Below are 27,745 nucleotides of genomic sequence, written 5' to 3'. Positions count from 1 at the left end.
GTTGTAGTGAAATAAGGTGTTCAAGAGTTGAGCCTAAAGGTTTTTTAACTGTGCTAACAAACACGGACCAAAGAAATATGGTAGGAAACTGGACGTGCATCATCTTCTACCCTGTTCTTTGCGCGCGTGTTGTTAGCCGAGTGAGAAATATTTAAGATGAACGTCAACCAAGTAGCCGGACTTGGTGCTCTGCTTCAGTGTTAAGCAGTCAGTGTGATTGTGTCTTGTGGGTCAATATATACAGGGTGTGTCAAGAAATGTGCCCGTAATCCTAAAAAATCAGGGAAAGGTGATATTTGTTTTATGCCTTCACAATTACTTCTCTTGTAGCCGCAGCCATATTAAACGACCCCTGACAGCGAAATTTTTGTTTGTGACTTTTTTAATGTAATTTGTAGCCTTGTGTCCGGTAATGCAGAAAATGAATCGCAAGAGCTCACGTAAATAGTTAATGCTAACGTCATTAATTGTGACCAATTTTAGCGTCACTTCAAAACGCCTGCCTGAAATCGTGAGAAACTAACGCCCCACAGCGGGGCAGCGCCTGAGACCACGTGCGCTCAAGCTTCGGTGACGCTAAAGGCGCATTTTTCGAATCGCGGGACCTGCGCGCGGTGATGAATGTAACAATGACGGTGTTATGAGCGTGTCTCCCTCAGAAAAAAGAAAAGCATTACTAGCGGAAGCAGCCAAAACCACCTTGAGAGCAGCCCTACAACAAAGCGAGAGGGGCAAGTAACAACAGCCCTCATGGGTGCCAGTCGTGGTTTCGTGTGCGCCCCGTGAATGTTCGGCGACGTCGACAATACTAACTTTTTTGTTTGTGGAACGCTTCTGTCTACGTCATACTAGTGGCGATGTCGCGAGGTGCTGAATAATATTGTAACATATAACATATAATAATATTGTAACATATATAATATGTAACATATATTATATTGTAACCTATAATATGACATATAACAATATCTCGGGTTTGACGTCCCAAAATCACGATATGATTATGAGAGACGCCGAAGTGGATCTTGGATATGATCCATGACAGACCAACAAGCCGTAGTGGAGGGCTCCGGAAATTTCGGCCACCTGGGGTTCTTTAACGTGCACCTAAGTCTAAGCACACGGGCCTCAAACATTTTCACCGCCACGCGAGGTGCTGAAAACTCAGATGAGTACTTCCGCTTACTTTAAAACCAAATTAAAATATCCTAATTGCAACGTTCGTTAGTCATAGTCGGTCAGAAGTGCCCACGCATGCAAGACTATCAAGCAACGCGAGCATCTCGAGTTTCCAAATTTGGTGTCAGGGGTCCTTTAACATGGCTAAAGACATTATTTGAAAGCTCTTCATGCGAAAAAGCCGTTGCAGCCTTGAGACTTCGAAAAATCGGCCTCTAGTAACAATTACGAACTAATCAATTTTACCCATTTTCAGCGGTGAAACCGAAACCGGAATGCGGAAGAGCGCTACTGCCATATTCTTCCGAGACGTCCAGAATAAGTGCGCGACCTGCGCCTCTGTAATCGTTGTCTTGAACAGTGACGTCATTCTGGTGGTCTGCTTGTGGCGCTAAACAGTGCTTCGGTTTCGGTTTCGCCGTTGAATTTGGTTGAATTTCCTTACGCCACAATAATTACTAGAGGCCGCTTTTTCTATATCTCAAAGCTGCGATGGGTTCTTGGCATGAAGGACTTCAATTATCCTCTTTGACATAACAACCTAATTCCACTAATTAAAACGTTAATTAAATTAACTTCCTTAATTAATGTCCCAAATGATGTCCTTAACCTTGTTAAGATGCCTGCAGCTACCGAAAAAGCATTGGTGAAGGCAGCGAGCAAATCTCGCATTTTCCGTTTTTTTTAACATTTTGGACACATTTCTGGAAACAACCGGTATGCGTTCGAATGCGAAGAACAATTTGGCACTTGAGTTAATGTCATCAGACAGGATTTTACAAATATGAGTAATTCCTTTTGGCTCACTGACTGCTGCATAACTGAAAAAATACCGCCCGCCACGGCCATTCATTTGTTATCGCGTTTCGATACTAAGAGCAAGGTAGCGTGTTTTCGTCTCCGTCACAGTTAATTGTCGCAATCGAGGGAGAGCGGTGTGCGCAAATATTCCAGCACCGTACATGATTTCGGAGTGTTACATTCTGTTTCGGAGTGTTACATTCTTTGTATCCCAGCGTCCACTTATGTGGACAGAATATATTCGAGAATTAGGACTAAGCTAGCCAACGCCTTGCCTTAAAATCGATTTGAAACGCGGGCATTACTCCTGCATGGAGTAATGCGAACATTTCAAATCTGTTTTAAGGCAAGGCGTTGGCGAGCTTAATCAAAATTTGCTAGTACGTTCTGTCCAGATATGCGGACGCTGGGATAACGACCATACTGTGTTCTTGCAGATACAACGACTTCAAGAATGACCCGCTCTCACGCTGCAATTGCTCGCCACCGTACAACCCAACCTATGCCATTGCTCCGCGCTACGACCTCATAGACCCGCACGGGACGTACGACATACCGGGGATGTACCCCAGAGGTGTGGGAGGCATCGATGTTAAGGTAAGAGCTTCCCAAATAGCCATAGCAAATATTATTACAATGCTGTAAAAATCAGCTCTCTATCGCGTTAAGATGACGCCACTTTTTTATTGCGCAGTGCCTAACACTTATCAAAATTATACAGTCTGTTCGGTGCTATTCGTAACGTTAAATATAGGCCTTCATGCTGGTGACAAATCATCAGTTTCAGCAAACTCATCCAGCCAACTGAAATATGTTAACACCTGCTCTTCTACAGTATAGACTAATCTCTGGTGTGTATACTACAATATCTCCTACAAATAAACCAAATTCTGATATGAAGCGACGTGCGCGAACTTCCTGTTCTTTTATAGTGCAATGTGGTATATGCTTCTCACGCGTTTTGGGGCCGCTGCGTATGACTGGACGTAATTGATCGCAAAAATAACCGCGTTGTTAGCCGATTTTATCTCGCCTGCGAATTTTTCTTTAAGTATGAGTTTGGTTTCGCCAGTGACAGTCTTCTATTTCTCGTGAATTTAGATATGTTTAACTGGTGACGATACCATACTATTACACAGGGGTGAGACAGATTGCTGGTTAACACCACTGACTAAATACTCGAGAATATTGAACGGATGCAGCAACTCATGTAAAGATGGAAATTAACACAATCACAAAGGAAAGTTAAAAAAGGATAGAGGCAGTATTAGAGGACACAGGCATGCGTGTCGCACGTACTACTGGCCGTGACCACACGCAACTTGCACTGACCAGAGAGCGCTTGGACATTTATTCATAGCGTCGCTCACACCCGCGGCTAGGAAAACGATTGCAATTATACGACAATTTAAGCGACAAGGACCCGAGTCGAGTTGCAGAATTCGTCTGAATGCTCACGGTTGTGGCTGGGCACAAGAAAGTTCGGGCTAATAATCTCGACAGCACTTATGCCTAGAAAAAAGGGGCGTGCCTAATTATGCGCACCGAACCCTCTCTGATAATCAAGCAGGCTAGGGCCGCAAGCAGACACACATGAGTACAAAAGTGTAACTGGAACGCCGGAGAAAGTACTTACAAACAACTGAAAATTTTTATTTTGGAAGAAACTTCCTTATTTACATGGAATGAGTGTGCGTCATTTTATTTCGTTTCTCCTGAAACAAAAAAAATCACTTGTCAGTAAGCGCTGTGTCATGTTCTTCCTCAGACTCCGTTCATGTTGCACTTTTCCCACCATGAACTAATTCGCCAGTTCCGTAAACTGTCCCGCCGCCCCGCGGCCGTCGGCGGAATTTATTTCAAACCGCAGGTAGAATTACTGTATATGCTACCTTTAGGTAGCAGAGTTGCGCATAACTTTTCCTTGGCCGCTAGCGCCGCTATTCGTTGAGTGCCGTCACGTGGTGCAAAATGACGTCAAATGTTCAAATCCACGCGGTGAAGCCAACTTTACGTACGCGACGGCACGGCGTCGGGCACGTAAACAAGGCTTTCGCCTTAATTATTAGAATGTGTACTACACAGAATGCGCGGTTCACGTGGACGTTTGAAATGAGTTTGAAGCTACTTTTCTGCGCCACTTGCTCGAACAGTGAAGCAGTGGCGAATTATGGTTAATGACAAATGACACTTTGTCAGTGGTCGCCAGCGAAACCGCACGCGCAGTATTTCGTCGGCTGGCATCGGCGGCCAAAATCCATTTTTATTGTCAGCCATACGTGCGTGAAGTTTCCTTCAAACGCCCTTCAAGACAAAGATTTCTCGCCTTACGTTCAGGGGAGAAAACCTCGTGTGCATGCTGAAAGTAACCGCGCCGCTTATCGTTGCAAAGTACTACGCGTAGAAAAGCGAACTTTTGAGCTGTTCGATCGTAGCATGCATCTGAAAGCTGTGATGGTGGAATCGGCCCACCGCTGTAAAATTTTCTGTGGAGGCGATACCTGCGATTCATTTATGGTACCTATGAACTAACTTTTCAATCGCCTAATTCAAATTTCATTGACTCTGTCACCTTTAGTACACTTCATGCACTTTGATTCACTTTAATTCTCACTTGTTTCACTTCATTCACATTTGGTTCTGCGTATGAGCCACTGCTCGACGCCCTGCAGTGCATTGGCCGAACGCTGCAAAACTGTTGTTCTTCGCATCGTTTTGTTCGCGGACACGATCCGTTAGAACCTGTAGCAATACACTGCTTGGCTGTAAAAGTGGAAGCTTGCTCAGCGCGTGCGAATAATTCTGCGGCAAGTCGCCCGCACCGGAACATCGCGCCGTATTTGTCTCCTGCGCGCGCGACGAGCGGTTTCACTGCACAGCCGTTGAACATAATGGCGGACCTATGCGCAACTCTGCTGCCTAAAGGTAGCATATACAGTAACTCTAACCGTAGGCGGACCACAGTGACCGCTGGTGGTGACTCGTCGTGTCGTCGTATCACCGCCGCAGTGTTAGTCGTTTGTTTTTGCTCATCATTTGTGAAATGTGAAAGAAATGAAAAGCAGTCGCATCTTCTGCGCGCCACCATGGGCTCCGCTAACTGAAGCGAGCCTCAATTCCTTCCTATATATATGCGGCAAAAATTGAATAAATTACACTATGGACAAAATGGGTGCTGTGTATTTCCTCGGCAGTACTTTTTGAACCCAGGTAGACAAAGCAAACGAAATGTGCTTGCTTATATAAATCGACGCTTCTGTTTTCTTGCAGCCCGCCACGGTGGTATAGCAGTTACAGTGCTCGTCTGCTGACCCGAAGGTCGCGTGCTCGATCCCGGCCGCGGCGGTCTTATTTCGATGGAGGCGAAATGGTAGAGGCCCGTGTACTTAGATTTAGGTGCACGTTAAAGCACCCCAAGTGGTCGAAATCTCCGGAGCCCTCCACGACGGCGTCTCTCATAATCATATCGTGGTTTTGGGACGTAAAACTCCAGATATTATTATTGTTTTCTTGCGGAGATTTGATTCGCTGCTACCAAAATTGTAGCTTGCAACAAAGTGTTCGGTAGGTAAACAACGACGTGGCCTTCATCCCTGGTAAATGCGAGGACGAGCGCAAAAAGTATTCTGCTTGCATCAACACGCCCGTGTGTGCTGCCGGGACGTCTCGTTTCGCCAGAAACGCATGTTTACATTCTTGGTGCACGAGCTGCGCACTTGTGGCCAGCGCAACTAGAACACAACAGCACTACCATAAAAACTACCTTGTTTATAATGCTTAACGTATGCTTTGTCCCAGCTCTGTAGAGGAATCCTACAGTAACTAAAAGTATAGCAGAGTGTTAGACGTACCTAACCGGGTTTCAGCAGCATCAGCGCCCAGTGTGCCACCGCCATTGGGTTTTCTCTCCAGATGCATATGTTTATGTTCTCGGCTGCACCTTATGCGGCAACACATAGCCAACATCAAGCTGCCGACAATCTGCAATCGTGCATCCTCGCCAATCGAACGATGAAAGAGGATAACTGCACTAGCGAAAAATAGAACAAGCCCTTAATATTTTGGATGCGCAGCATCTTCTGAGCGAGCTAGATCTGGTGGCGTCCGCGCTCCACTGCGCTGCAGCCGCTGCAGCCGCGCACTCTCCTCCTTTACGCAGGCATAAAGGAGGAGAGTAAATAAAATTTTGAAGGGGCTCCTGCTGTCGCGGGTCACAACGCACCTAGTTCATTAATTAAATACGCGCGAACGGGCCGTATATTTACGAGTGCTGGTATGATTGCCGACATCTAAAAACTTAACTCACAATCATTCAGTGTTTTTTCCTGACGTTGCTGCGGCCCTGAGAAAGAATAAATGAAAATATAGGCCAGCATTCTTTTGTCCCATGCTAATTTTCCATGCTTTCTGGTGATACGAATTTCGGATGATACGAATATTTTTGGTAGTCCCGTCAGATTCGTATCACCGAGGTTTCACTGTATGCACATGTAAAATAAAAAAATTTCGAGAGAGTTTCAACCCCCCCTCAACACCCCCCCCCCCCTGGCTACGCCCTGGATCGCTGCGCGTGCTAGGCCTGCCGTCGATGGTTCCTGAAGCAGAGAGGAAACGCCCCGCTCGTTTTTCGTCAGGGGAAGGAGCTTAAAGGGGCGTCGTGATGGTGGGGTGGGGTGGGTAGTTGCGGGAAATTGCGTAGCTCGAGCAGCAACTGTGAACTTTGATAATAAGGGCGCGGTCACGAGAGCTGGCACGCGCGCTATCTCGACAGACATCAGTAGCCGGCTCATATACGTGCTGTCCTCTCACCGCTTACTTCGCTTTAAGACGACAGACAGCACGAAAACCACTTCGCTACCTGTAGCGGCCGTATTCGCCTAAATCAACGTTTTGTAAGTTACGCGACATCAGATCCAAAAGCGGTAGCTGTAGCCTTACTTCGTATAATATTCCAATTTGTTGCTATCGCATTTATTGCTTCGCCCCTGCGGCGAAATTGTTTCCTTCGTAACTATTTGAGTTCAGTCAATGAAATTTAGTTATTAGTATTTTATTTCTGTCATGCGTGTGTAGCTTTGTGCTGGCCGAACCAGTCGATACGCTGCAACTAGCTCCACTGTTTCATTGTCCTCTCCCCACAGGTGACTAACTACTCGCTGTTCACATCACGGGAATTTGTCGGCGTCAGTGGGCCCACCTGGGACGACCAACCACCATTCCAGTGGAGCAGTAGCGGTTTACCGGACAGCCACGTCGGTCACCCCGACAGGTGGCAGTTCGGGCCGGTAATCCACAAGTGGGCCGAGGCGAGGGTTCAGTGGTCCGACAAGCTACGGAAGTCTAATTATAACTCCGCAGCGGTTCGTGGCTCTTGGATCGTCCACTTGGTGCTACTATGTGCCGCGTCATCGCTGTGGAATCTACTCTTGCCTATGTCTAGTTAGTTGAGCTTAATAGATTTGCTGGCTGTCGAGGATTGAACGTATATTCGTGTCGTAATAAACTACGGGGGTCGCGGTCTGCCCCACAAGGCTTGGATAGCTTAAAATCTTTATACAAACGCAGTTTTAGTTATACAGGTATGCGGCTGTGTTTAACATGAGATGTTCACATATACCTGAGTGCAGGTAGGAAGGTAATTGACTGTTTGCACATGTCCGTTACTCAATGGCCCTTCTCTGAGAGAGCTGCGAAATAGTTTTATTGCGCGGATAAACAAGGGGCTGCAAGATCTCCCTTTGCTGTGATTACCAGGGTTGCCACTGACTTTCGAGTAAATGTCGCCAATCGACGAGCAAAGTCGCCAAAAGTCGCCATTTTTTGACAAATTTCGCCAAGAAAGTCGCCATTCTAGATAAGTGCGGCATACGTAGTAATACAAAAGTTCCACTCACGTATAGCCCCGTAGAATACAGTACCATCCAAGATCCTTAAATTATGTTGACGTTCCTCAGTGTCAGTTGTATCGCCCGCTTCACCATGGGAATGCACGGTGCTCCTTCTCCGACTAGCCGCAAGAAGTGCGCGGTCGCGCAAGGGTGAACGAATGAAACGCTCATATATCCTTCCATTCCTATCCGGCCGTTAAAGGTAAAAGTGTGGTAAAACTTGGGCGAAAACAGTGAAAGCGTTGTTTGTAGACAGCTTTACGTACCCTTGTATGAATTAAAAAAGCCACAGTTTCGCCGCAACGGCGAAGCAATGATTGCGATAGCAATAAATTGTAATGTAACGCGAAGAACGGAAAGCAGCTCGAAATTGCCAGCTCGTCGGTTGAGCCCAAAGGACGCACGAAAAGAACGCACACAGGACGAGCGCGAACTAATGCGTCACAGCTCGACACTTGAAGCGCACTGCTCAAACATAAAGCAGGACGCACGAAACAAACGAACAGGTACACACAAGACGAGCGCGAAGTAATTGTCACAGTTGTTACTTATTTCTGTTCGAACAGCGCGCTCCTTTTGCAAACGCGGCCGCTGCAGCGAGCGAAGCGAAGCACCTCATCGGCCGCCCCTTCTTTCCTTGAGATAAGCGCACGAAAGCGACGACGCCCTGTAGAGCGAACAGCAACGGCGTTCGCAGGGGCGGGGCGACGATCGTTAAAGCGCGCAACACGCGCGCACGTCGCGCCATCTATGTGGCCACTAAGAAAGCATGTTGAATTACATGGTATATATAAATAGCTCGCCGTTAGCAGGCTGAGAGACGGTGCTGTCGTGGCCTAACGTCTAACGCGCCGGGCTGCAAAGCGAGAGGTCGCCCGTTCGATTCCGCGTCTCGGAAAGAATTTCTTAATTATTTTTCTTTCTGGCCTTTCTATATATATACATACTTATACATATACGGTGAATGACGGCGACGGGGACGGACATTTTCCAGCCGAGACTGTCCATATAACTGCTATCGCAATAAAAGATTAAAAGGTCTATTGAAGGTTAAACGACAGAATTCTTACAGGAACCGATCGTTCGTGAGTCTTACACCTTTTCAGTGTGAACTAATATGATGCTAGACGCCACCAACTTTTTCTTATAGTCACTTATATCTACAGGCGTCAATCCGATGCGGTATTAATGAACAGGTAGATAATTCAAAATGTTATAACAATTGTTTTCAGTGCACACGCTTGGAAATACATTGGAAAATGCCTCAATAAATATTTTTATTGCACAAATAGCCACGTATCCGCCTCTCTTCCCTATTCCAAAACAATCTTTACGAGCTGGATTGGGGGTACTGCAACAGTGAATAAGTCGCCAAGCTATTCAGTACAGTTGGAGCTTTGGCGGAACAAATGGTCGGAAGACGCGGCCAACCCGTCGTCTAGCCCCTTCAGAAGCGAAACTTTAGATAAGCTTAAAGCACCTAAAGCCATAAACTTATAGTCAAACACTGCCGCCTCGCTGTATGCAAGCCAGTCCGCTGATATATACCGCTGACTTACATGTTGCTAGAATGTCGCTAGGGGACGCTGCAGTACCTCCTGCATCTAGATGAATTGAGGAGATGCACACGAGTTACAGGATGGACATGCCGAATGACGCGTAATGTGCACATTCTACTCCTGGGTCTAAAGCCAAGAAAAATACAGAGAATGTTGCCGCTCATTCATTGGGAAAACACTGAGCTTAGGATGCATAACTCAGTGAGAGCTAAGCCGAAAATCTCCAAACATTCGCCATGTCGCCATTCATAACTTTAGGTCGCCACGGGCCTCTCAAATTCGCCAATTTGGCGAAAAGTAGCCACCATTGGCAACCCTGGTGATTACCTCTACGGCAACAACTCAAGGAATGACGTCAGTTGGGCTAGTTACCCAGCGATCTCTGGCGTGGACCAGCTCCAAATTCATGTACTTCTAACTCAAATTTCCGTACCCTATTATTCACTGTGTGTACTTGCCGAGGTAACAGTGGATTTATACTAACGAATATGCGAATGTATCGAAGTATCTTAAGATACAATTGGATAGTATCGCATCGGCAACAATACCTGCGGCAGTGCCTTGCATCTGTATCGCAAATGTTTCTTGCCCGAGTGGCTTGTATATTATCGCGATACAATTTCAAAGAATTTTTGCCCAGCCCTGACAAAGAGTAATGATTAACATTGACAAGACACAGGCCTGCTGGCCAGTCATAACCTCTGAAAATTAGGAGCTAGGATTACTAATGTCTGTTCCGTTGAATAAAGCTCACATTGTATTTTTTCGCACACAATAATAACGGATTTTAGAGCCATCAACGTGTATTTTGTTTACATATGACCGCACCCTCATCGCAGCTTCGCACAACTCAAACTGCGTACGGTAGGCCACTGTGTATAGAATGCACACAAGAAATTCAACGCGTATACAAAAGAAAAAGGAAGTGGGGACGGATAGTTGTGAAACCACACTTGTGATGCATAGACTACTTCTTCCATACGCTGCTTTTACAGCTACAACAAGCTTGTACTGAAAACAGTGTTGCAAAATGAACCCAGCATGCAAGGAAAAGGATTGACCGTGCACCACTAAATTCTTCTATTTTCCCGCTCACAGCTGCTAAATATTGAATACAAAAGACAAAACACATGATTCTTTGTCCCCAACGTGAGATCACACAAAGCGATAGCCGTTTTCACCACTTATTTATTGCTGTCAGCACAGCGGCCAAGTAGCAAGACCGAGTTCGGATCGAAGCGGAGCGGACGAGTCTGCATGGGTGCTGGCATGTTGATTTGTAACCACAGTTCCGGGCGGTTAGTGATACAGCAATTAAAGGCATGCGACGTAAATGCGAAGTAGAATAAACATCTAGTATCGTCGTCGCGTAGTACGTGCCAGACACAAATGTCTCAGCCTTGTCAACATTTAAGTAGCTACATATAAAACTGTGTTGTTGTCCAAGCATGAAACTTGTTCACACCCTGCTGCAACAAGCGTGTGTGGTAAAGGCCGCTTCGCTTGCACAAGGCCAGTCACGATCACGTGATCGAATATGCGCGCGCCCATGCTCAGATGCCTCGAATGCACCGAACGCACAGATGCCTCGCCCAGAGTGAGGGAAGCAGATTTCGAACTGCCACACATAGCAGGACAAACCATACAGCCATGATCGGACTACATGAGGGGTAGTTTTACAACAGAGTGGGGAAGCGCACTGCCCTGTCCTGAATGACCGAGCCGCGGTGTATGCGGAGTCGGTTCTGATGCGGTACACCGGCGTCGCTTGTTCTCGAGCAAGTCCATGGATCACACCTTCTTGATGTGGAATGTTGTGGATTGCCCTGAAGTGATTGCGCATTGCATCTTTGCAGTTCTGATAAATCTTGGTAGATCTTACTTTTGGGGTACATGTCCGCGCTTTGAATGCAAGAGCATCAGCCTTTCATTGCCTTCAAATCCAAAGTGCCTACGGCGGTGACATCGGCGACATTGAGCGTCGTATTTGGCTTCGCCCGGCGTTCGACAGGAAAAGAGACGCGATAGTGCAAGAACAGCAGAGACGATAGCGATAATATAAACGGTCATAAACCCAACGCGTGAAATTGCTGACATAAGAGTTACAATGGACGGCCAAGAGACACGCAAGCCGTACATAACAGGTAGGATACCGAATAAGATTCATGACATGCTAAAGGCGCACACAGAAGAGCACCCTGACAGGGACGCATGTGCAGAATAGGTTCCAAGCGACATCGCCATGGAGGCGAATAAAAGAGCCCATGCTCTTTCAAGCTTTACGATTCCTGGCCCTCAGCTTAAAGGGGAAGGCTTACACTGAGAGAGCTAACAGGACATTGACATCATGGAGAGCAAAAAAATTTGGCCAGCTGCGCATTAGTGGTGCGTTGAGTGCAAGCAGCGGAGCTAGTGGCCTTTCCCTTCTCCTCACTCTTACATCGCTCCTCCTCATCCTCCTTTACTTTCGCATCCCCTTGCTGTACTGTAGTATATTTTCTATGCTAGGCTACACCCTGTCCCCTCATCTTTTCCCTCCTCCTTACCCTCACTTTCCTTTCCCCCTTTGCTACACTAGAATATGGCGATTAGTGACCTCGCAGACCGGCGAAGTCTCGGCCTTACAAGTGAGAGAGTGAGCCCGACACGACTGCGCGGATCAGAGGTTCTTTATTTACTGATTCGAACGCAAGGGCGCGCAGGCCCGTGCCAGCGGCACCTGCCTTCATCAAGAGCGAACGTCAAGGTGGTTTTAGATGCGACGCCGATGCTGTTGCCGCTACAGAGGGCTCCCCACCTAGAGAGGAGGAAAGCCCGACGAACGGTCGAAACTCCAGGATACACGATGCGTCTTGGGTGTCGCGCAAGAAGGCAACGATCTGGGATGCAGTAGCGCTGTGTCTCACAATGGTGGTGCCAATGGCAACGTTGTTGCAAAGTAGGCAGGATTGAGACGTTTTACAGCAATTGTGTCCGGCCGGCCGTTGATGTTGACTACGAATGTCGATGCACGCCGCTCGAGAACTCTATACCATAGAGTTTCCTACAATACTTACTAGAGGGAACTCTGGCGCTAGTGTCTATGGGAGCTGCAATGCATCGCGCTTCAGCCAGCATGGGAATCATGGGTAGTACACGGATTTGTCTAAACTTCGTTCTTTCGGCTCCGTTTGGCTCCGCGTCACCTGCATCCGCTTTGTCGCAAAACGAAGTTCAGCAAAAATCAGCAGTTTCACTTCACCGCTTTAACTTCTTTAGGCTCACCGATTCAAATCTGGTCACGAAGTTCACAACGATCCAGTCTTTTATCCGAAAGAAAACCAAAACATAGCAATAAACAAAGCCACAAGTGCGTTCGAAGCCCACAAGCACGAAGACTAGGCAAATCCGTGCACTACCCAACATTCCCATGGTGGCTGAATGATCGCAGCGCCAGAGTTCCCTCTAGGTCATTTTAGGAAACTCTATGCTCTATACGGCCCACAGTAGTGCGGCTGCAAAGTCTTCCGCACAGCACAGTGCGCACGAAAACGTCTGTAGCAGAGCTTAGCTTGCAAAGACACGTAAAGAGATCTCGAGTCGTGCGCGTGTGCGGGTATGGGATGTATCTGCTTGAAGATGTTATACAGTTCGGAAAAGTAGTCTCCGGCTAGTGGCACAGGTGTTTTGGCGGGGGCATCGAAGAAACCGCATGCCAGGCGTAGCGAACTGCCGTAGACCAACTCGGCGCGCAACAACCCAGGTCGCTTTGGTGGCAGCTCTAATGCCAAGCAAGACGAGTGGCATTTGGACGACCCACTTCTCCGGTGATCCATGTGTCATGAGCGAGGACTTCAGATGCCTGTGAAAACACTCAAGTAGTCCATTTGTTTGTGGGTAGTTAGAGGTCGCACGGAGGCGTGTCGTTCCGAGCAGCTTGTGGAGTTCGTTGAAGAGCGCGGAATCAAACCGACGACCGCGATCGGTGACTATAAGTGGATGGGTGGGCGAACCTCGCAACCTATGTATACACGAGGGTTGCGGCAGCTGTGGGTGCTGATATGTCGGCGATGGGTATGGCTTCCGGCCACCGTGTATAGCAGTCGATGCATGTCAGTACGTAGCCGTAGCCCTTGGAAGGTGGGAGAGGGCCAACGAGGTCCAAGCGCACGGTGTCAAGACGCGCGTCCGGTTGAAGGAAGGACTTCGCAGGAGGGACGGGATGACGCTGGATCTCGGAGCGTTGATACGGAAAACAACAGCGCATCCAGTCGTGAACTTGTGCGTTTAACCGATGCCAGACGTAACGACTGGAAATAAGCTTCTGTGTCGCGCGAATTCCGGGATGCGACAGACTGTGTACAGCATCAAACAGTCGTTTGCGAAGCTGTGCCGGAACGAAAGGTCGAAGTGTGCTGGTAGAAGTATCACAGACTACCGATGCACCAGTTGAAGTGAAAACCACGTCCTCCAGTTGCAGGAACGCTGACGAATTTCGGAGGGTATGTAGCTCGGTGTCGTCACGCTGGTGAGTGGCGAGTAGGCCGACGTCGATGATGGAAGGCTCTGCAGTTGGTGTGGAGACTGCATTGACGCGGCTCAGAACATTGGCAGGAATATTCTCGGTGTCTTGGACGGGACGGAACGTTGTTGTGAGCTCCGAGGTGTTGGAGATGTCGACTCTCGCGAGGCGAGTAGCAGGACGCTGATCGGTTCATCGCGTGCACAAGGGACTGTCAAGACAGTAAACTGATGACCTTCGAGGAAATGCCGGAAGTGTCGGACAGCCAAGTACACGGCGAGGAGCTCGCGGCCGAACGTGCTGTAGCGGCTCCGTGCAGGCTTCAGTTTCTTTGAAAAAGTAAAACAGTGAATTCCACGTACAGTTGAATAATTGTTGCAAAACGTCGTCGACAGCGTTGTTCGAGGCGTCTGTCATGATAGCAGTAGGTGCATCTGATTTCAGATATCTCACCAGCGTTGCACTGGCGAGGGCATACTTGACTTGTGAACGCGTGGTCAGTCTCCCCGGTCAACTGAGGCACTTGCTTCCGTTTGGAACTTAGGAGATCGTCTAGAGGGGCCACAAACCGTGCACAACCGGGTATAAACCGTCAATAGAAATTGACGAAACCGAGAAATTGACGAAACTTGGTCATCGTAGCCGGTCGCGGAAAACCTTCGACGACGCGAATCATGGATGGCAGGGGTCGAATGCCGTTCGCGTCTACTACGCGTCCATGGAACTCGAGTTCCTGTTGTCCAAATTCACGTTTGGCAGCGTTGATGACAATTCCTCTGTTGGAAAGGCGGGAGCACAGCAACCGCAGGTGTTGAAGATGTTCTTCAACGGAAGGCCTTGTGACAAGGAGGTCGTCGATGTAGGCAGAAACGAATGGCATGCCTCGGGTGACGGAATCGATGAAAGGCGGGAACTATTGGCCAGCGTTCCTTATGCCGAAGGCCATGCGGAGGCATTCAAAAAGACCGAACGGTGTGGTGATAGCGGTCTTCGGGGTGTCTTCCTCCGCGACTGGCAATTGATAATAGGCGCGAACAAGATCGATCTTAGAAAAGATCGTCGCCCCGTGAAGCGCTGCCGTGAAGTGTTTGATATTCGGGAGCAGGTAGCGATCATGAACCCTAATGTTATTGAGCGCCCAGTAATCGCCACATGGACGCCAATCTTCTTAGGCACCATGTGAAGTGGCGACGCCCAGTTGCTGGAAGAAGGTCGGATGATGCCTAGTGCGAGCATGCTCGAGCTTGAGTTTCTCAGAACTCAAGGTCAAAAATAGACCTGAGGACCGGAGGTGACGATATGGTGACAAACGTCATATTGGTCCAGTTGCGTCCAGTCAGGCTGGCGCGTCACAGTAGAAAACTCACGGAAGAGCTTTAGTTATGTTATTATTTCAACTTCTCAGTCTAAAGTTGAGGAGCATGAATACATTGGTGTCATTTGCCACATTACCTATGATGGGACGCTCATACTCATACATGACATCATCTGCACTAAAAAGACTGCTGTTTATATAAAGACGATTGCAGCTAGCACCGCCAGATACAAAGTTACTGCCCTATAATACACTTATAAAGCCACCCTGGAGTACGCAAACACAGCCTGGTTCCCGTACACATAAAAAAAAATCTAGAAAAACTGGAAGGAGTTCAAACGAAAGCGCTTAGGGTCAGTTTTAACAATGTAAATGGAACAGATTCGCCTACAAAACTGCTTAAGAGGGCTGGATTACTAAGCATGAGAAACCGGGCAACATTGGCACGCTTAAAGTAATGAACCGACTATTGCACTATCATCTCTATATAAGTCCCGTTATATAAATCAATCCGCAGCTAGATCTACGCGCTAGACACACTCTTATACCCTTCCCTCTTACAGATTCCACACAGATGCCTTCAAGTTCTCGTCCATCCAACTGCCATCAAAGAATGGAATAACCTGACCCCGTCTTTTACCAGCAGCACATCTTTAGACACTTTCTCTAAACTAATTGAAAGCGAATTGATGGCCTCGCGATTTTAATACGGTGTTACGTTTTTTTTTTTGCCTCAGAACTTCAACATTTTCCACCTTTTAATATTTCCCCAAATTAAATATCGCGTACTCTCAACAATGCACAGCGGTGCCACTCAAAATAAGAGGCAAACGTATGGCCTGTTGCAGCCACGTTCATCCATAAGAAAGCGCCAATTATTGGTTGCGCAGAGCGCAAGATTGTTGGCCCATCGAAGCTGTTCAATTACCTGTCCAGCCATGATAAGTTTTTGAACAAGAGATCAAAACAATTAAATCATTACTGCAAGGGCTGCTTCCGCAGAATGAGTTCGTCTAACGCCCATGAAAATGAAACTGGTGTGCTTCGCGGGCTATGACTTTTTCGCCGAAGCGATACCCTTATCGTCTATTTGTATCATGTGTTGTGTGTCGAAGTAAAAAAGCATGGTTAACTCGGATATTATGTTCCTTATCGATTTTAAGTCAGCTGGAGGAGCGTATGCAGTGCAAATTATGGCCTAGTCTTCTCCGACAGAAGGCTTCCTCAAAAAAGAGAGCATGAGGAGGGGTTTCTAATCCACAGACATTGCGGATAACATCGAAGGATTGTGCAATATCATCGACGGGTAGCATATTAGATGAAACTATACAGTAAATATAAGCTGAATGTAGTACAAATGTACAGGGCAACTTAAAGCAATGACGACGCGTAAATATAATACTTCTGTGAAAATGTCCAATTCGCAATAAAAAATGTCGGAACACAATACACCGTTGTTATTAGTGACTTCAGTGCAAAACTAGGAAGAAAGCAGAACGCAGAACGAGCAGAGAGAGAGATGCTCTTTATTAGAAATACAGATATTTTTGCCGGCGTCAGTATACCGCTGGCATGCCACTCTGTGTAGGGATGGGGAATGGGATTGACAGATTAAAGAAGATAGGGTGTCAGGTAAGATAAGGCTTTGCTATGTGAAATAGCCAACCATTAAAGCTTTTCGACTAGGCCAATTTTTGATAGGTAATTAAACAGTGCCTGTAAAACCCGTCGCTGCTTTGAAGGGCTGGTGTCGGACCTCCGGTGATCACTGAGGCCGGGTTCCCGTGCCGAGGCCTCTCCATTGCAGAACGAGCAATCGGCTACTATGGCAATCAGCATTACACTAAACGAAATCGGCTCGATATTGTTACGGGGAGAAAAAGGTGTCGAAGGTTATATTTACAAAGTATATAAAGAGGACAAAGCCAGGCATACAAGATGGAGCCAAGTCCGCGCGGAATCAGGGAACGTCGTCCTCTTTCATGACGTCTCCCTCTTCATCTTCGGTAGCGCTTCGTAGCATCACCCTCGGCGGCGAAGGCACCGACTCGGTGCTTGATTAGTCCGAGTGATACCGCTTGAGTCGAGTGACGTGTACAATTTCAGGGGGTCGCGCTATGGTAGTGTCCAGAGGTTTGACTTTGTACGTGACGTCGGTGGCTTGGCGCAAGATACGGTACGGACCAGAGTACGGAGACGTCTGCTTCCCGCACAGGCCAACTCGCCGTGACGGCGTCCAAAGCAGGACCATGTCACCAGGATTGAAGTGGATATTGCGGTGGCGGGCGTCGTAGATGCGTCGTTGGTTTTCCTGCGAAGTGCTAAGACAAAGGCGGGCAACCTTATCAAGAACGGGAGGAAGGAGCGTGTCGAAGGGCAGCGTAGGTTCTCGTCCGTAGAGGAGAAAAATGGAGAGAAACCTGCGGAATCATGCCGAGACGTGTTGTAGGCAAACGTTACGAACGCCAGAGCTTCGTCCCAGTCACGATGATCTGGAGAAAACATACATGGCGAGCATGTCTGTTATAGTTCTGTTCAGCCGCTCAGTTAGGCCGTTGGTCTGAGGGTGACACGCAGTGGTGAACTTGTGTTTTGTAGCGCAAGAGTGCAGGATGTCTTGGAGTACCTTGGATAGAAAGTATCGACCCCGGTCTGTAATGAGCTGTCGAGAAGCGCCGTGACGAAGGATGACGTCTTCGAGGAGAAATTCAGCGACGTCGGTTGCTCAACTGGTAGGGATAGCCCGTGTGATCGCATACCGAGTGCTGTAATCTGTGGCAACAGCTATCCACTTGTTTCTACTGATCGATAGAGGAAAAAGGCTGAGGAGGTCCAGACCAACCCTGTAAAATGGTTTGGTTGGTATCTCGATGGGTTGAAGGCGCCCTGCTGGAAGGGTGGCTGGCGTTTTGCAGTGCTGACAAGGCTTGCACGAAGCGACGTAATGGTGAACACAGTGGTAAATACCGTGCCAAAGGAAGCGACGTCGAACACGGTCATAGGTCCTTGAGACGCCCAGATGACCAGCGGAGGGAATGTCATGCAACTGTGCGAGTACAGTCCGACGCATATGTGTGGGTATAACCAGCAGCAGGTCAGGTCCGTCAGGATGCATGTTGTGACGATATAAGATGCCATCTTGGAGCACAAAAATACGGAGAGATGGAGGAGTTGTGGGGCCACTCAGCCGGTTAATGATGTCTCTCAAGTGAGGATCACGTCGTTGCTCGTCTCCGATGTTGGCGAACGCTGAAAGTGCCAACACGAATGTAGACTCGCCGTTCTCAGGAGGATCTGGGGGGTCTACTGGATGACGCGGCAAGCAATCTGCGTCCTCCTGTTGGCGGCCCGTCTTATAGACAACGGTGAATGATTATTCTTGCAGCCGTAAGGCCCACCGAGCCAGCCGTCCAGTAGGATCCTTTAACGATGAGAGCCAGCATAAGGCGTGGTGGTCGGTGACAACGGTGAACGGCCGTTCATACAAATATGGGCGAAATTTGCCCACCACCCAGACGAGCGCGAGGCATTCCCGTTCGGCGATCGAATAATTGCGCTCCGCGGGTGACAAAATACTGCTAGCGTACGCAATGACACGGTCGCTACCATGCTGTTGTTGAGCCAGAACAGCACCAATGCCATGGCCGCTGGCGTCGGTACGCACTTCTGTTGGAGCGGACATATCAAAGTGGCCGAGAATCGGTGGCGACGTGAGGCGCATGGTCAGTTCTGTGAAGGCACTAGCTTGTTCAGGACCCCAGGCAAAAGCCACATCCTTCTTGAGTAGGTGCGTGAGGGGGCGCGCAATGTCAGCGAAATTGCGCACAAATCTTCGAAAGTAGGAACAGAGGCCTACAAAGCTGCGAACGTCGTTCGCACAGGTCGGCACAGGGAAATCCTTGACTGCGCGAACTTTTTCTGCATCGGGACGAACACCAGAAGAATCGACAAGGTGTCCGAGGACAGTATGTTGCCGGCGGCCGAAGTGGCATTTCGGCGAGTTGAGCTGTAGTTCTGCCTTGCGGAACACAGAAATAATTGTCGAGAGACGCTCGAGGTGTGTCTGAAAAGTCGGCGAAAAGACAATGACGTCATTGAGGTAACATAAGCAGATTGACCACTTAAAACCGTGAAGGAGAGCGTCCATCATTCGTTCAAAGGTAGCTGGGGCATTGCATAACCCGAACGGCATCACTTTAAAGTGATAAAGGCCATCAGGCGTAACAAATGCGGTCTTTTCACGGTCTATGTCGTAAGTGCAATCTGCCAGTACCCGGAACGAAGGTCAATCGAAGAGAAATTCTTCGCACCACTGAGACAGTCAAGGGCGTCATCTATCCGCGGTAAGATGTACATGTCTTTTTTGTTACCTTGTTGAGATTTCGGTAATTGACACAGAAGCGCCAGCTGTTGTCCTTCTTCCTGACGAGCATGACAGGGGAAGCCCAGGGGCTTGAAGAAGGTTCAATGATGTCCCGGGCAAGCATCTTGTCGACTCCTTTCTGTATGACATGGCGCTCAGTATGGGAAACACGTTAGGGTAGTCGGTGGGGGGAGCATCGCCGGTGCTGATTCGATGCATCACAACGGTTGTCTGGCCCAGTGGCCGGTCATTGAGGTAAAAGATGTCCTGGTACGACGCGAGAAGGGCACGAAGGGCGTTCGCATGTTCGGCCGGGAGGTCAGAAGCGATCATTTTCGTCATGCTTTCTGATGAAGTTGGATCCAAATCAGGACTGGTCGGCAATTGTGTATCCCCCGTTAAAGCGGAAATGTGGTGGTCGCAGGCCGGGGCAAGGGTTGCAAGGGAGATACCCTGGGGCAGCACCTGAAGGCATAGTCCAAAATTGACGATAGGGGGACATGCGGCATTGGCGTGAATACGGATGGCGTTGTTCGGGAACGTGACATTTTGCGAGCAGCAGACGGTAGCGTTGGGTGACACGACGTAATCTCTGTAGGCCGCGGGTGGATGGCAGAGACGTCAGTGTACGTAACGGCCAGAGAGGGGACGCGAACAAAATCGGCAGAGCACAGCTTGCTCGGTACAGGATCAGAAGGCTCAACGGCATAGGGTAAGGCGAGTTCGACGACACCCGTGGCACAGTCAATAAGAGCTGAATGGGATGACAGAAAATCAAGTCCTAAGATACATGCATGAGGGCACTGCACCAATACGTAGAACAAAACAGAAGTATGGCGCCCAGCAACAGTGACGCGTGCAGTACACATCCCAGTGACAACTGGAGTTGCACCATCGGCTACACGGAAAACAGCTCCTAGCAGGAGTGAGCACCTTCTTTAGGCGAGCACGGAGGTTCGAGTTCATAATCGATACGTGAGCGCCAGTGTCGATAAGTGCTATAACAGGTGCGCCGTCGACATCTACTTTGAGCAGGTTGTTGTGTCCAGGTAGTGCAAGCAGAGGAATTTCGGGTCGGGTCGTCATGCCAGGCTCACCTCCAGGAGCTGCACCCGTTAGTTTTCAGAGGAGCGGTGGAAGTAGGAGGAGGAAGGTGAGCGACGACGCAGAGGAGAGCGGGACAGGCGACTGGACGGCGAAGGGGAGCGTTGTGGTCTTGCGGGCGATGAGGGTGTAGCGGCTTCGTCTTCAAGGGGCGCAGGCAGGCGGGCACTACCAGATGACCATCGGGTGTTGGAATAGGTCGGCCAAGGCTGTGAGTTCCAGGAACTGCGACAGTGGCGAGAAATATGGCCGACGCGTCAGCAGCACAAGCAGATTGGCCTGTCATCGGAGGTTCGCCATTGCGCCGAGTTCCGGTAACGAGGACGGGCGTACGAGTTTCGGGGCAGATCAGGTGGGGCTGGTGGACGGTAGTCGGGTCTGTTAATTGGGCAGAGCGTCTGGATTCCTGCGTTGGCGAGCTCCTCGCGTACAACGGTCTGGATGAGGGAAATCTTGTGTGAATCTGCGGGGGCACGAGCTTGCGCAGGAACCGGAGATGCAGCTTCAATTTCGCGAGGGACGAGGCGTCCAAGATTCTCAGCTGCAGCAGGAGCAGGTGGTGGACGGATGTCCTCGCAAGTAGACGTCGCAGCCGTGTTGGGAAGACGTGAAAAATGTGGCGTAATCCGACGACTTTTCGCTTCTTCAAAGCGTCGGCATTCATTATTGACGTCGTCCACTGTCGACGAGTTGCGGAAAACCAGGAGAGTGAACGCATCATTCGCGATTCCTTTGAGGATATGCGCGACCTTTTCAGCCTCGGCCATCCTGTCTTCAACTTTGCTGCAGAGCGCGAGTACATCTTGAATGTACGTGATGTAGGACTCTGTGCTGGTCTGAAGTCGGCACGCGAGTTCTTTCTGTGCAGCGCGACGGCGCCCAATAGGCTTGCCGAACAGATCAATGAGTTTTTGCTTGCACACGTCCCAACTCGTGATCTCTTGCTCGTGGTTGCAGAACCGAACTTTCGCCGTGCCCTCAAGGTAAAATAGAATGTTGGCCAGCATGAGCGTCGGGTCCCAGTTGTACAGTGCGTTCACCCGTTCGTAGAGGTAAAGCCAATCACGACGTCAGTGTTGTCCGTGCCAGAAAATGTGCCTGGTCATGCGGTTGTGCGAGGACGACGGTGCGATTAGTAGCGGTTGGTTGCCGCGCTATTGGTTGCGGCGTGGTTGGTCGAGGCGCGGTTGTTGAGGTTTCCGATTCATCCTCATTTTCCTCGTGAGCAGGCATCGCAGAGGCAGCCAAGGAGCGTCCGCTGCGGAGAAGCGTCGTGAATGTTGAAGCTGCGAGAACCCGCACCTCCACCAAAATGTTACGGGGTGAAAAAGGCGTCGAAGGTTATATTTACAAGGTATATACAGAGGAAAAAGCCAGGCATACAAGATGGAGCCAAGTCCGCGCGTCATCAGGGAACGTCGTCCTCTTTCATGACGTCTCCCTCTTCATCTTCGGTAGCGCTTCGTAGCAATATAATTAGCATCTTCTTCCTAAGCATATACGATCTTTACCGCGTGGCTGCTGGCTCAGTGTCACTGCAGCAAGTTTTTCAGCGTTTGTCTGCTAAATTAAAACGCCATCTATAGCTAAAGGTATACCTTTCTCTTCTTTAAGCCAGTCGAAGATTATTTTAAAAATATCCGCGCTGGTAGCTCAGCACATCACGTGTCGCGCTGGCAAAGCTCGAGGGAGCGGATTCGACTCCCGGCCACAGCAGTCGCAAATCGATGAACGCGAAATGCAAAGAATACCCGTGTGTTTACATTTAGGTACACGTTATAGGACAAAAGTGGACGAAATTAACCCGAAATCCACCACTCCGGTGTGACTCATACCAATATTTTGGTACGTCTATGCAATTATTATTACACATTAAATTTTAAAAGTCTGTTTCCGTTGCTCCAGGGCCACGTGGCGCGCATTCCCGCATACCACGGGCCGTGGCATCCGGATATACGTGACGGTGGGAAATGGTTTCAAGAATTACGGGACAGCTATGTCACGTTATCATGCCGTGACCTGTCAACCATGTTCGTTATACACCCATGTGATCCCATGCAAATTAAGGAGACGACCACCAGAGCACCCAGAGGAAGGGGGATAGATAGATAGATAGATAGATAGATAGATAGATAGATAGATAGATAGATAGATAGATAGATAGATAGATAGATAGATAGATAGATAGATAGATAGATAGATAGATAGATAGATAGATAGATAGATAGATAGATAGATAGATACGCTCAAGGTGACTGAAGTTTGACAAGAAATGCTGCACATTTAAAACGGGCCGACCAAAATGCTGTCAGGGTAGCAGATCACTTTAGGATTGTCCACTTGAACAAATGCAATGCTTTCAAACACGAAGATGAATATGACAGGTGGGGTATAAACAAAACCGTAACTATAGACTGATCTCTGCAGCAGCAATCTAACTCTGAGGTAAACCACCAAGGCAAGAAGTGGGCAAACTCTCCGAAATCACGAAAAATCTAATACGGAAATGGCATCAGATAGAGTGAATACATCAAGAGATCAAACAAAGTCTGCTTAACTGTTGATGCCGACGTCAGATAGAGGCACCAGTAAAAAAGGCGGCAGCATTAAAGCTGCTAAATGGATGGGCGAAATAGCGTGCAATTAAATATAGAGGAATGTTATTGAGAACCATTGTCATTGTTACAATAATAAACGTTATAGGCACTTTGAATCATATGCTGGAAGTGGCAGAAGACTTTCATTCTTAAAGGTACAATTCATAATTCAGTCATCTAACATAGAGTGCAGTCAAGGCCGAAAATGATATTGTAGTTCCATGCGGATCTGAACTATCAATATTAGAAGGGCCCTACAAGACATGTTCAGCTGAAAAGCTCCCTGAGAAGATGGTGTAGGTGCCTATTTGGTCAGTGGATGGGGGATATATTATATTCAAGCAGGGAGGGACGCTCTGTACAAAATGCTTTAATGCTGAAACGGCACCAGTCAGATAAAAAAATGCCCCCACCTCCCCGAAGGGAATCGTGAGAAAATGCGGATGCATTTCTTGCGCCGAGAGTACACGGCGTAGTAATTTTAATGGCGTAAATTAATGACGAGACAAGGATTTGTACCGTAACCATTTATTTACACATTCATCAGCACCTGTTTGTGTTGTCATTGTACCTGACGGCCATAATCTCAGCCTTGTGGTCGCTAAAGTGTACCGTCAAAGGGTCTTTGAGAAGCATGCGCACGTCGCAGTTTCGGGTAAAGGCGAGATCAATGCAACTTCCGTCAATGGTAGTCGGACACTTGTCGGACTCGGCGGAGGCACACTGCATAGAGTACTTTGTCCGCATGTACTCCACCAACCACTGGCCGCTCTTCTTTCTCACGTCCACGTTAAAGTCACCAACCAAGTCGACGGGGCGGATACTTTGGAGCGCGCACACACACTTTCCATAGCCGCGTCCAGTTGCACGGCAACGGCGTCACGAGCGAGGTTGGCGCGAGCTACACGGTCACCACAAAGACTCCGTACCGTTGCCGTCAGACATTCGCCTTCACCGACTTCTGCCATCACCTTGAGAGGCGCCCAGTCAGCGAACGGTCGAGAGTGAGGCGCGAGCGTACGGGAGAGTGGGGCGCCAGCGTTCTCGGCTCGGCGTTGGCGTTTCACAGCGGCGTGTCGAGCACACATTTCCGGATGTTCTTAACTTGGGCCCCGGGACACGAGGGTGTTACTGGGAACCTCTATGCAGATGAGGCGGCTCGAGGTTTCACTAATTACCGAGCTGCCGATAGCAACATCGTGGAGGACCCGACACCCATCGAACCTAGTTACAAAGCGGTCCTGCAATATTACAGGGATTTGAGGAGGCTCTACCCAGCACCGCACAAGAACCTTTCAGCCATGGATTCTGCGGCGTTACGTAGGCTCCTAACGGACATATATACAAACATTCATAGATTACATGTGTACTACCCCACAGCATACAAAGACATATGCCCATGGTGTGGGAGCACACCGACGCTCTACCACATCACATGGGAATGCACGGCTCATACCGAAGAGCAAGAGGTGGATAACACCAGATTGAGGTGGGAGGCATTGCTGTCCAGCCCTGCCCTCGGGGACCAGCTCAGGCTGGTCCGGAGGGCCGAAAGGATGGCCAGGGCCAGCGGTGCCTTGGAATAGGGGCCCGACCACTTGTTTTCGAGGCAACGAAGTCTTCGCAAATAAAGTTTTGTTCTTCTTCTTGAGAGGCGCCCAGCCAGCGAACGGTCGAGAGTGAGGCGCGAGCGGACGGGAGAGTGGGGCGCAGGGGGGAGAGAGAGCGAACGGCGAGAGAAGGAGCGGAAAAGCACTGCACCTACCCTCTCCTACACTCTCTCGCACCACATGCCCCGGTTGATAGGGGCGAGGATAAGCGCGCGCGCCAGCAGCTGTTGCTATGGGAGAGGGAGTGAGAGCGGAGAGATAGCACCAGCCGGCGCGCGGACAACGCCCGATGCCTTACATAGGCCGACTAAGAAATGCATTCGGATTTAAAAGCGCCAATATTGCATTAATGCACGAGAAGGGGCACGTAACATACTTTAGGAGTAATAGACAGATCTGCTTACATGGAGCTCAATGCAATATACATCTCACGAAGGGAATTTAGAATAGGGCGACGAAAACGCTTGAAGCTCTCTTCACGAATCGGTACTCTACGTGGATTATAACCATGTTAACGATCAGGGGATTCAGAACTATGCTTAGTTCAACAAACACCTCTATAAGAAACCCCAAGGCGACTGCCACGGCCTGAGTCGCTTCCAGATGTTAAACCCCAAAAACGAACCAACCAACCTTCCGTCTCTCGCTGCTTTTGACTCCGGAGCCTTGACGAGTGTCTCCGGCGGCGAGGGAAGCCTCGCGCAGAAGAAATTGAAATGCGCGTTGTGGTCTTGTTGGAAATAAGCCGGCACAAAGCCCGGCTTCTTTACTATAAGTCCACAAAGTCCACGGACGAACTTTCTGCTGATGTTCACGTCACAAGAAACTGCGTCCGGACACGTCGCGGTTTCTGCTGAGCTGTACAAGGCGTTCATGTTTGTGGTCTGCATTTTGCTTTACGCTATTTGTGAAGAATCAGCCCTTCGACTACTAATGACAAAACGCGCATGGCAACTAACCCGACGCGTGGCCCATGACGCCGCGTCTCTGCTATGTTCCATGTTGCGCTGTGCGCTTAACCATCCCGTGCGACCTGCGCCGCGACCTCGTTATCGAGGGCACTACGCGTTATTGGCTACTCAGCCTGGCGAGCGATAAATAGAGAGCAGCCTAAGAAGAGAAAGCAGAAGCATTTGCAATATACAAGAACCCACAGAAGAACTCAGAGCTGAACACCTCTTTCGCGCAATTGCGAGCGAGTTCCTGAACCACAACTTCGTGCGGCACGTCAAAACTGCCGGCTGAGTGAATGGGCGAACTCCCTTCGATCTTTTCAAGCGGCAGCTCTTGAGTGATTGCGAGGCCTGAATGTGACAGTATGCCCGTTTTCGTTGTGTTTGAGTGCAGTTCGCTGCAGATGATATGAATGGCTAACCGTTGGCATGTTAATGCGCACGAAAAATTCCATATTTGTTCATGAGGCCTCCATATCGCTAGACGGTGCAACACAATGAAAGCTGTAGAGTTACTATGAGGGTGCTGACGCACCGAAGACGATGAAGAGCGGCGAGCTACGCGAGAATACCGAGCGTGTGAGCTCTCAAAGAAATAAATCAGTGGGTTATTCTTCGACAACGCGGCAGATTTTTTTTCTCCAGCCTCCACCAAGTGGTGGTACCAGGCCCGTAGCCAGGAATCTTTTTCGGGGGAGGGGCCCACTTGCTGAAAGCCTCGACTATTTGAGAAAAACGCCTATTTTCATGATTTATTTTCGATAAAACACCATGTGTCATCAAAATATCAGGGGGAGGGCCGGGCCCGCTGCCCCCCCCGGCTACGTTGATACCGTACAATGGATCGTCACACCCCATAAATCTTCACCGGACACCCACTGACCACGCGCCGAGTCAACCAGCCGCTGGCCCGCTTATTGCAATGGTGATCCGACCAAAGAAACTGCTGCACAGCATCTTGAAATCACCATCATTCCCCTAGTTCTGGCCAGGAAGCCCTTCTACCTGGCTTCTCAAGACGGAAGCTGGATTCTACAGAATGTCGTCGCAGCAAAAAACGATAGACCAAAGTTCAAGGGGCAGGCGCACCCTTGTTAACCTCGTCTGCCGCTGCGCCGCATGTCTGTAACTAGTAATTCACCGAATAGCCCAGCAACGACTGTTATTGGACTGTATAAACACGTGCGTTTCCGGTTGGCCTTCTGCGCGTGTTTGCGTGCATTGGCCCGAATGCCGGAAGACGAACGTATGCGCTCGCCACTTCCACAACGGTGCATCGTTATGGTGAAACCGCATAGCGAAGCGACGGCACTGATCGTGTGCGCATGAACATGCTCATGTTTGCCTTTTACAGGGTTAAAAAACAAATTTAACGGCCACGCTTACTACTGTCAATTTACATTGGAAATTAGGGATCAACGTTGAATTTTTTGCCAGCTTGTCGGTTCTTTTGCCTTGTGTGACGACTTGTTTAGCATTGTTTACTGTGTATAAATTACGACACCACGCAAATGATCATTCACCTCCAATAAATCATGGATGTGTCAAGGCGCAAACCTACTCATTTTTAAGGTTTTTTGTTTAAACAAGTATGTTCACAAAGACGCCTGTGACAATATATGTTCCAAAAGGCTTCCTCACAGCCAACACTCGGTTTTGTAGTACTTGTGCGATTTTCTTTTTCCCGTATGGCTGCATGGTAACCAAGAGTTACCAGGCTTGCATCTTTCCCGCTTATGCCAGTGTAGCTCTAGTGCACAATATTGGGTATGCCACAATGCTTATGTAGAAGTACGTCTCAGATAAGTTCTATAGCATTTATTAATGAACCGTGCGTACTAGCGTAATTTGGGGAGGTTACCAAGAGCGGCCGAG

At 48.9% G+C, this 27,745-nt stretch overlaps 2 protein-coding genes across 2 annotated transcripts in view; both read left to right on the top strand.

Moving 5' to 3' along the window:
• Window positions 1-7,692, top strand: part of LOC119385683 (putative phospholipase B-like 2) — a 57,699-nt gene extending 50,007 nt beyond the window's left edge. Inside the window, exons 10-11 of the mRNA XM_037653083.2 lie at window positions 2,418-2,577; window positions 7,122-7,692. Coding sequence (XP_037509011.1) covers window positions 2,418-2,577; window positions 7,122-7,424 — 463 coding nt within the window. The 3' untranslated portion in view covers window positions 7,425-7,692. The remainder of the gene's footprint in view (window positions 1-2,417; window positions 2,578-7,121) is intronic.
• Window positions 7,693-14,646: 6,954 nt separating this feature from the next.
• Window positions 14,647-27,745, top strand: part of LOC119395344 (putative phospholipase B-like 2) — a 157,662-nt gene continuing 144,563 nt past the window's right edge. Inside the window, exon 1 of the mRNA XM_049417353.1 lies at window positions 14,647-14,900. Coding sequence (XP_049273310.1) covers window positions 14,647-14,900 — 254 coding nt within the window. The remainder of the gene's footprint in view (window positions 14,901-27,745) is intronic.

The sequence above is a fragment of the Rhipicephalus sanguineus genome, chromosome 1 (assembly GCF_013339695.2).
Source record: "Rhipicephalus sanguineus isolate Rsan-2018 chromosome 1, BIME_Rsan_1.4, whole genome shotgun sequence".
Taxonomy (NCBI): Eukaryota; Metazoa; Arthropoda; class Arachnida; order Ixodida; family Ixodidae; genus Rhipicephalus; species Rhipicephalus sanguineus.
Note: the sequence above shows the minus strand (reverse complement) of the source record. Positions and strands in the feature narration are given on the sequence as shown.